The sequence below is a fragment of the Aptenodytes patagonicus genome, chromosome 2, assembly GCF_965638725.1.
Source record: "Aptenodytes patagonicus chromosome 2, bAptPat1.pri.cur, whole genome shotgun sequence".
NCBI classification, from domain to species: domain Eukaryota; kingdom Metazoa; phylum Chordata; class Aves; order Sphenisciformes; family Spheniscidae; genus Aptenodytes; species Aptenodytes patagonicus.
In genome coordinates this window covers 32,378,068-32,387,346 of record NC_134950.1, presented here as the reverse complement: position 1 = coordinate 32,387,346, position 9,279 = coordinate 32,378,068, and the positions used below count along the sequence as shown (strand labels likewise).

At 41.9% G+C, this 9,279-nt stretch overlaps 1 protein-coding gene across 1 annotated transcript; it reads left to right on the top strand.

Moving 5' to 3' along the window:
* Positions 1 to 3,403: 3,403 nt before the first annotated feature.
* On the top strand, positions 3,404 to 7,831 carry MRPL53 (mitochondrial ribosomal protein L53). The gene is made up of 3 exons (XM_076329494.1): positions 3,404 to 3,535; positions 5,045 to 5,157; positions 6,880 to 7,831. The coding sequence occupies exons 1-3, from the start codon at positions 3,405 to 3,407 to the stop codon at positions 7,005 to 7,007; spliced, it is 372 nt and encodes a 123-aa protein (XP_076185609.1). The 5' UTR covers position 3,404; the 3' UTR covers positions 7,008 to 7,831.
* The last annotated feature ends 1,448 nt before the right edge of the window (positions 7,832 to 9,279 follow it).

Sequence of the window (9,279 nt, the reverse complement as noted above, 5' to 3'; positions counted from 1 at the left end):
CTGTCCATTGCTCTTACGAAGATATGCCCCATGATACTGCACTTGTCAGAGCGTTTTTCTGTTTCCAGAAATAATTTGTTTCTCCTGTCAGGCCCAGCACACCATCTTTCTCAAAGAGCCTCTTCTGGGTGGCCATCTGGAAGCATCACCTCAGCGCAAAACAGGCAGGCTGCTGGATTTGTGTTGGCTCACTTCTCCTCAGTACTGGCTACTGCCCTGAAGGCAGCATTACATTTTATTCCTGGACTACACAGCATTATAACTAGATATGAAGACATGACATTTTGATTGCTAAGTTCTGGGCCTATTGACGTCTGTGACAAGACTTAGAGAAAGACCCAGGAAAAAAGGATAAAGATGCAGAGGAAGGAATCAGCTGAGGACAAGCAGAGATACTGATCCAAGATTCCAGAACCGAGTAAGTGCATGGTGGAATACCGTACCTGAAATGCAGCATGGAGAGCCCTCTCTCATGCAGTGTTTTCGAAGAAGAATCATAGAATCACAGAATCATTTAGGTTGGAAAAGACCTTTAAGATCATCAAGTCCAACCGTTCTGAAAGACCACCAGATTTTAAGGGAAAAAAATGAACTAAAGAGCAGTGAAAAGACCCAAGGTGCTAAAACCATGGAGAAATTAGATTTCCAAATCTCTGAAATGTGGGCCTTTCTATAGTCAGAAAACATTACAGAAAATGAAAGTGATAAGTAAGAAACAGAGGGAAAAGGCGGAAGAATCCCTCCTGGATCTAAGACAGATGGGAGGATCAATGAGAAAAGAGGAACGTTGACTTACTATAATTAATATTATAGTTTTTTTCTGCCTGTCTTCATAATTAAAGTGTAAAACATGGCTGCATTTTTCCTTGCCATGTATAGTGCCTAGATATAAATCATCTATGGGCTCGTGACTACACTTCAGTGAAACTAATGACATGAAAGTCTGTAGACTTGGGATGAGGCAGCATTTATAATAAAAAAAGATCAGCTTGGTGAAAGGAATACTAAAATTGTTTCTATTATAATAATATAACTTGTGTGCCTCTTCATGTTACTATGCTTTAGGAATGTGTATGATTATCACTAGGTATAAGAATCATGAATCATTCAGTTTCCCAAGGACATCCCCAGAGAACTGTCTCAAATGCAGACATTTGAGAGTTCCCAGATTACTTGCTGGAGCTGGAGAGACTGATTCAAGGTCTTTCATGGATAAATTATCAGCTTTCCTGAAATGGCATTTAAATATTGTGCTTCAGAGGTCAGTTGGAGTTACTCCGGTATAAATTGAGGGTAGTCCAACATACTGGGGTTCACCACCACCTGGGTTTAAAGGCAGATAAAGAAATGTTTGAGGTTTTTTAAATAGCTGTGTCACTTTGCTGTTTATCTATCTAATTTAGTAACTGTAGAAGTTAGCACTCTCACCAGAATTACCATCAGCTAAAACCATTGCATCTAGAGTAAGTGTTGAGAAAGACTTGGTCGTCAACAAGTAGGGTAGCATCCAAGGATGGGATATTCCTACTCATAGTCCCTTGGTTTTGTTTCACAGATACAGTCTATTTTTTGAGCAGAGGAAAAGAACACAGAGCCTTTCAGTTACCAGATACCTGTTCTTTCATGCTACTGCGAATCTCTTGGACTTCAAAAAATTAAAAATTAGTTTGAAAAAGCAGAGATGGTTTTCGAATATTCCAAACAGATGGCTTAAGGGGAAAGATGCAACGTTTACTGCTGATAATAAATTACTAGCAAAATGCAATAACAGCAAATACAAAACTGTTTTTGCCATGCATATTTTAAGTCAGTAAGTGCCATTGTGCCAACAGTGTGGAGAATGGAGTCCTTGGAAAAATCAGTGATCATCCTTTCTTCCCCAGTCCTTTGCTGATGCTCTATTCCTTCAGTGCTGCCATAGAAGCTAATGGAAATTTTGCTACAGATTTTAAAAGGAATACAGCAAGCTTTTTGCGTTATAATGAAGAAAGATATGCTGAAATTTTGTAAGTTACTTTTGCCTTCTAAATGTAAAATACTCTCTTTACCTGGTCCTGTATCTGATCCTATTAAATAGGAAAAATTCCTATTTAAATCAGCCATTTATTGGTTGCAGTGGAGTCTTTCAAAAGATATCTCACAGAAATGTATTTTTTCCCATAAGGGAAGGACTATGATATAAAAAAGAAAAAAACCCGTTAAATATTAAAACTGTATTGACTCCGCTGTGTTTACTTTTGCTACTTAATTTCTCTTGGCTAAATCTCAGCGAAGAGGATGATTTTCTCAATGACTATGTGATTTTTTTTTAAAAAAGGACTTCCAATAAACAAAGATAAGCTTCTAAAAATAGGTTACCCATTACAAGGGACGCTAGATATTTAATGCAGTTCCTGTAGATCAGAATGGGTCTGTGTTGAATATTCCATAGCAACTCACAACGTGTGTTTAAATGCCATGGTTACTGGGTTTATGCCATCCCATCCCTAACCCTCGCTAAGACCTCGGTGCTTGTTGAGCGGAACGAAGTCGTGAGCCCGCTGCAGCCATTTATCAGGGAGGTTTCTGCCATCTAGTGGGAAATCCACAGCTGACACCCACCACACCAACATCCAGAACCCTTTGTTTAAAGGCTAGGTGTGCAACTGCTCTATCTAACCCCTCAGGAAAAAAAAAGGGATTCACTGCTAGTGGCATTGCCTCTTACAAGCCTCTCTTCTGCTTGACAGATTGCAAAGTACAGCCTCTAATTTATCCTTAGCCGTATTGGCTACTCCTTATTTATCCTGGTCTATTCAGTTGTATTAAATAAACTACTTCTGGAAGACATCAAAAGCCGTCACGTCATAGGGACAGATGTAACATAAAGAGAACAAACCCAACCTTGCTTCTTAAGTTTATGGATACTATATGCTGTAGCTTCCCGTGTGTTACCCCACGCCCTCTGCCTCCTGCATGCAAGTCTTAACGGCACGAGGGCCTGCTACTGCTGCTGCAGAGCCCAGAGGAGGTCTTGTATGTCAATTTTATGTCAAAAGCGTACCTTGTTTTCCCCCTAACTGTATCTACTGTGTTAGACAGACACAGGGACAGGTTGGTCAGTCGGTCCCTCTCCCTCCACAACCATGAATGAGCCCGGCCCCGAGCGCCTCGGGTGGTTAAATGAGGCTCGTAGGGCAGGCAGCCGGCATCCCACCAAGAGCAGAGGCAGGGCACGCAGGGCCGCAGGCCCCACGCTGCCGTGCCCGTGGCCTTCCGCCCCCCCGGCCGCGGAAGGCGGGCCGCAGGGCTGCCGTGAGGGGCGCGGCGGGCGCTGACAACACCCCGAGGGGGAGGCCGCCGCGGACTACATTTCCCAGGCGCCTGCGGGCCGGACGGCACGCCCGCCTCCATTTCCCGCCTCTATGAGGGGGCTGCTGGGAGCTGTAGTAGGGGTCAGAAAGAAGATGGCGTCCAAGATCAGCGTGGTGCTGCGGCCGGTGAAGAGTATCGTGGTTCGTTTCTGCCCCTTCGAGTCCAACGTGGAGAGCACGAGGTGAGGGGGCTGCGGGGGCCGGCCCCGGCCCCGGCCCCGCCGCGGCCTGGGCATGCTCTGGCCTTCGGACCCGCGCCCGGCGGGGAGGCCTTGGCCGGGCTCTCCTATCTGTAAACCACCCAATGCCCTTCCTACGCCCGGCCGTGGGTTCTGTGCGTTTCACGGCAGGTGTGAGGGCTGAACTTTTTGCCTTTAATTTTATTTATTAGTGGGGGTAGAGGCTGGGGTTATATGTGTCCGCAGCGGGGCCTGTCTCCCCGGCCCTGCCGCAGAGCCCAGGCACGGCGAGGGGCACAGGCCTGCTCCCCTCCGCCCGTGGAAGTGTGGAGGGTTCCTGAAGAGCAGGGTTCCTGAAGAGCAGGGTTCCTGAAGGCCAACCCAGCCGGCTGCTGCCCAGGTCGCAGCAGTGGCAGATGCAAAACGAAGCCGTTAAAACTGCTGTCACTGCAGGGTCCTGCGACTTGCTGTCACTGTAGCCAGCAAAAGTAAGAAGATGTCCTGGAAGCAAATCATGAGGGAAATGGCAGCATCTGTTTTTCCCTCTCTGGAGAAGAACCTCCTTTCCCCAAACTTCTGCATCTGCTGTACTTTCATGATCTTGGTCTTTGAAGGCTTGCATTTATCAGGGCTTTGTAGCTTATTCTAGGCAGAACCGTAACGTTTCAGAACGAGAAGACGCTGTGTTTGTCATAAGGGCTCTGTTTATGATGTTACCAGGATGCACACAGCATTCATTCTGTGCTGATTTTTGGAGGATCTCTGTGCCTAAGCGTAGACCCTTGCATGTAGGCATGTGCATTTAGCTTTACCAGACCACCCAGGGAGATGCCCCTCTCAGTTGCTGAGCCTGTAGGTGAGGGTCTGTAATCACTAGTCCAAATGCTGGTAATAGGGGAGAGAAGGGGCAACAGCTGCTGCTCTATCTTGGTAATTAACTGTTGGAGAAATCTAAGTAGTGATGCTTCTTGAGTGATGTAAGTTCTGCACCAAACAATTGTAAAATGTCATTTTGCAATAGCTTTACAGACACATCTACTTTTGAAATGAACTTAGTAACACAACTTAACTTGGAATGTCTTTAAGCCGCCAGAATGTCAAGTAGTTGTCATGCATTTCAGAAATCTGCAGGAGACCAATGATGTTAAATAAATAAATGCTCTCTCAAACCCAAACAATAGAACATTGGCAAGCAACCGGTATATAAAGAAAAATGACTTTGATTTTTTTTTTTATTGTTGTTACTAACCCAACTGAGAGGAATGTGCATACACTGATTTTTTGCAAAATTCTTTGGTGTGCTTTTTACATGTTAGCATATAAGGACTATCCATTTGGATTTTTAAGAGTGATTATCTGATAAGTACCTGTCTGAAATTAGTAAATACAAATTCTATTTTGTTTATACTTTTGTTGCCCAGCAATATCAAGATATTCAAATTAGTTTTAGAAATATACTTACTATAATTCCTATCAACAACATACTTAATATATTTTCAAATATACTTTCAGAAAATTTCTTGGATGTATAAACCACAAAAAAATCCAGGCCACTAATAGAAACTGTGAAGTGACTGCTGATGTGAGACATGATGGGTCTGAACCACTTGTAGATGTTATGTTTGGTAAGAAGCTAATTTTTAATCTTGTTTAAAAAAAAGACCTTCTGGGTTTGTGTTGTTACGATGTTATTGTCTTCTCTATGATTTTTTTTTTTTTTTTACTGTGGTTACTTTTTTTTTGGTTCCGGTCCATAGCTAGATGTTGTGCAGCTGGGAGGAAAAAAGGAAGAGGGAGTCACTAACAGCCTGATGTCTAGATAAATGTGTATATATGTCTTTGTACTACAGTTAGATCTGGTGGATCTTAGATCAAAGAACTGACTTAACTTTAGGGTTGAGTCTACTTTTGTAGTGACATGCTTGTGTGACCTTGCAGTCAGGTACAATTCCAGGGAAGTAAGTGTAGCTCTGTTTTGATGTAAGAATCTGTTCACTTTCTGTAATTTTTTTTATGTTACCTGTGGTGGAGGCATCTCAGTCCTGAGGACAGAAAAGTTGAATACCTTTATTTGCTTATGCAACTGAGTAACTTACTATGCAGTTTGAAGGCGCTGCTCATATGGATAAGACCGTACATGTGCAGATGGACTTGCAGAATGAGGTCAACTGATGTACAACAAATTTCTTGGTTTCCTTTGAGCAGGCAGGGAATTGATGGTGGAAATTTCATCAGTTCTGGAAGCGGCCCAGATTCTAGGCTGTGAACAGATGGCTCTAATCTGCTTTTGTCCTTTTCTCTGGCTGCATCTTCTTTCCTGCTGTGCTGTAATGGACCAATATGTCATGTAGCCCATTAAAGTTTTCATTATTTTTGATTCTTGCTACCCCCTTTTCTTTAAACTTCCATATATTTAGTGAATCGGTAGAAATGTCAGGAGTGTTGAATGTACTTGATTTTGCTTAGGAAAGTCTAGTTATTTCAGTGCTGGCATTGCTTGTTTCTCCCTCCCCCATGCCTCTGTCTTTCCCATCCTTGTCTCTAACTGTGATGTATTAAGACTTAAGCAGTAAAGCTTACTGGTTTTTGCAGCATAAAACCGAAACAATTTATTTTGCTAATGCCAAGAGCTACAGCTCTGAACTCTTTGTTTTCTAAGAGCTGATTATTTTCAAAAAGTGAAGAGTTTGCAGCCCTTGTAGTTGGCAAACATGGGGCTGGAACTTGGATGCCATGCATGGTATTGCATTATATGGGTTTGAGTATGGCTTTTGTATTTGCATATCGTGCAAAAATAAATAATTAACTTAGGTACAATACTTAACTTCTACTGCCTCCTCCCCGTTTTAAAATAATTTATTTCAGAATTTTAGAAATCCTAGTGCTCTCTATTTTTTTTTTACATTATAACCACCAGATTGTGTAAACCAATTCATTGTTTTGGCTAAAGAAGTAAGTTAAACGGACCATAGACAACATGCTGCTAAAATGCTGAGCCATGTGTGGAAATTATGCCTTCCAGTGCCTTCTGTGCCTTCTGTTAGATGACTTTGAGGGCATAGTATGAGCCATTCTCATCAAATATGTGTTCTTACTATAGGTATATCTAGACAAATGTTTCATTTCTGATTGCATTATTGAAAAAGCTGAAAATTACATGTGTATTGTGTGCAGTTTAATATGTTTGTTTGTTGGTGGTGCATAATCAGAGTCCTTGGTAAGTGGAGTACTTTCTAATCCAACAAGATGAACAGGGTATTTGGACTTATATATACAAACCAGAACTGCACACTAAAGTAATTGTGACTTAGACTTTGTGACTTCTTAAAAATTTTTCCCCTTTACAGCTGATGGAGAGCGATTGATAATGAAGGGAGCCAACTTGACGACAATAGAAATGTTAACAGCATTGCGGTCCAGATGCAATGCAAAAGAGCTTAAGGAAGAACAGAAAAGCAAGAAGAAGAGTCCCTGAAGAACAGAAAAACAACTGTGTTTGCATTTTACATGTGTTAAAAACAGCAGGCTGCACAGAAGGTTTTTCTCCTATGCAACAAAATCTGAAAGAGAGAGATGGCCAAAACACTGACCAGTTTAACATGCAGCAGAATGAACCATTTAAATGTTGCCTGTCTTCACCTGAAGGAAACCATAGTGGATCAACAAATCTTCTAACACCAGTGGGTCAGAGTGGCTTAAGATGCATGCATGTGTCTCTCTAAGCAGCTGCCTCTCAGTCGTCTGCATGTTGGACTAGTACCACATGTATTTGCATATAAATGTGAATAATGCACATTAGCCATTAAATTAATATTACAGTGAAGACATCTCTTTGGACATTATTTCCTACAAAACTTCTGTACAGTGGAATGCAAAATATTAGTAGAGTGGTTATTATTTTTGAAAATTATTAAATACAAAAATTTGAAGAAAACTTTGAAAGTATTCATCATTGACTTTGCTGAGGGACAGCAAGCTGCAAATAGAGAGTGGATTTTGTAATACTATGTTTATAATACATCTGCTGCTAAATCCCTGCCATTTTCTTCCTCTCTTTTTCAAGAAAGTGTGAAATTTGCTAAATGTAAATTTAGTTCAGCAATTAAAGTAACAAGGTAATGGGACTATGAACACACAGTAGAGCTACTCATGCTGCATAAAAGTAGCTAAGTTTAGGTCAAAGGGAATGGTAAGTTAGGTTTTTTTGCTAGTTGGAGAAAAGGGCTATCTTTGAAGTTCAGTTTTGTAATATTTTTGTCACTTTTGGGAGATTTCATTAAATATTTTATAAAGATCAAAGGGAGAGCTTTATTTGGTGTTTATAGCCCTATGTCCAACCCTATTATTTATTAAAGTAAGTGCTTAGGTGTCTCATCTGTATTGCAAAGCTCTGTGGGTTTGGGGGGGTTGATCTCTCCTCAGGCTGTGCAGGTGAAGGTGTCAACTGCACGTGTATTTCATGTGCATCACTTTTGTTCGAGTTCAATTCATAATGAAAATGTAATTAAAGTTCCAGTTTTGAGAATTGCAGATGCAGTACTATTGAGGGGCATTAGTTCCACCTGTTGTTAGTCAGATGCCCGATTTCGGTAAAATTGTAATACACATATTTCCAAAGTTAATTTGGCAGCAGATTTAGGGCACAAATCTGAAACTAGTTTTACCTTACTTTTGCCGTGATTTTAAATGGCCACTGTCCTTTCCGAAAGCAACATTGTTTTAAATAGCACTGTCAAGGTAGTTCTTTGCAACTTCTTCGCCAGGATGCTGAAGTCAAGGTGATCTCTTATGTTGGAGAAGCAGAGCCATGCTAAAGATGTTTGATGATCTTTTATGGTGGCCTCCTCCATGTGTTTGCAACAAATAGAAAAGAGTGAGATAAGATGATTCGGGCAGATGGGTCAATGAAATTTAGACATGGGAACGGTAGATGTGAACGACTTAGTCGGGGATGAATACCTCCTCTGCAGTCTGTTATCCTTTTTTTTTTTTTATTAGGCCACCAACTCTTCTGAGTGATTTCAGAGTGCTGAGCTCCTGAACCTGCTACTGAGCTCCCTTCTAGTGGAGGAATTATGAGAACATCTGAAACTTTGAGAGGATTTTAAATCCTGTCAAGCTAGAAGAGTATCCTAGAGAGTGGACCAAATAGAAATAAGGCTGTTCAAAGGACAGTTTGGGTTTCTCCGCCCCACGTTAGAAGAACATCGTATAGCATGACTGTGTCGGTTTTGCTGGGGTACAGTTAATTTTCTTCATAGTAGCTAGTATGGGGCTGTGTTTTGGATTTGTGCTGGAAACAGTGTTGATAATACGGGGATGTTTTCGTTGTTGCTGAGCAGTGCTTACACAGAGCCAAGGCCTTTTCTGCTTCTCGCCCCACCCCACCAGCGAGTAGGCTGGGGGTGCACAAGAAGCTGGGAGGGGACATGGCTGGGACAGCTGACCCCAACTGACCAAGGGGATATTCCATACCATGTGACGTCATGCTCAGCAATATAAAGCTGGGGGAAGAAGAAGGAAGGGGGGGACGTTCGGAGTGATGGCGTTTGTCTTCCCAGGTAACCATTACACGTGATGGAGCCCTGCTTTCCTGGAGATGGCTGAACACCTGCCTGCTGATGGGAAGGAGTGAATGAATTCCTTGTTTTGCTTTGCTTGTGTGTGTGGCTTTTGCTTTACCTGTTAAACTGTCTTTATCTCAATCCACAAGATTTCTCACTTTTACCCTCTGATTCTCTCCCCCA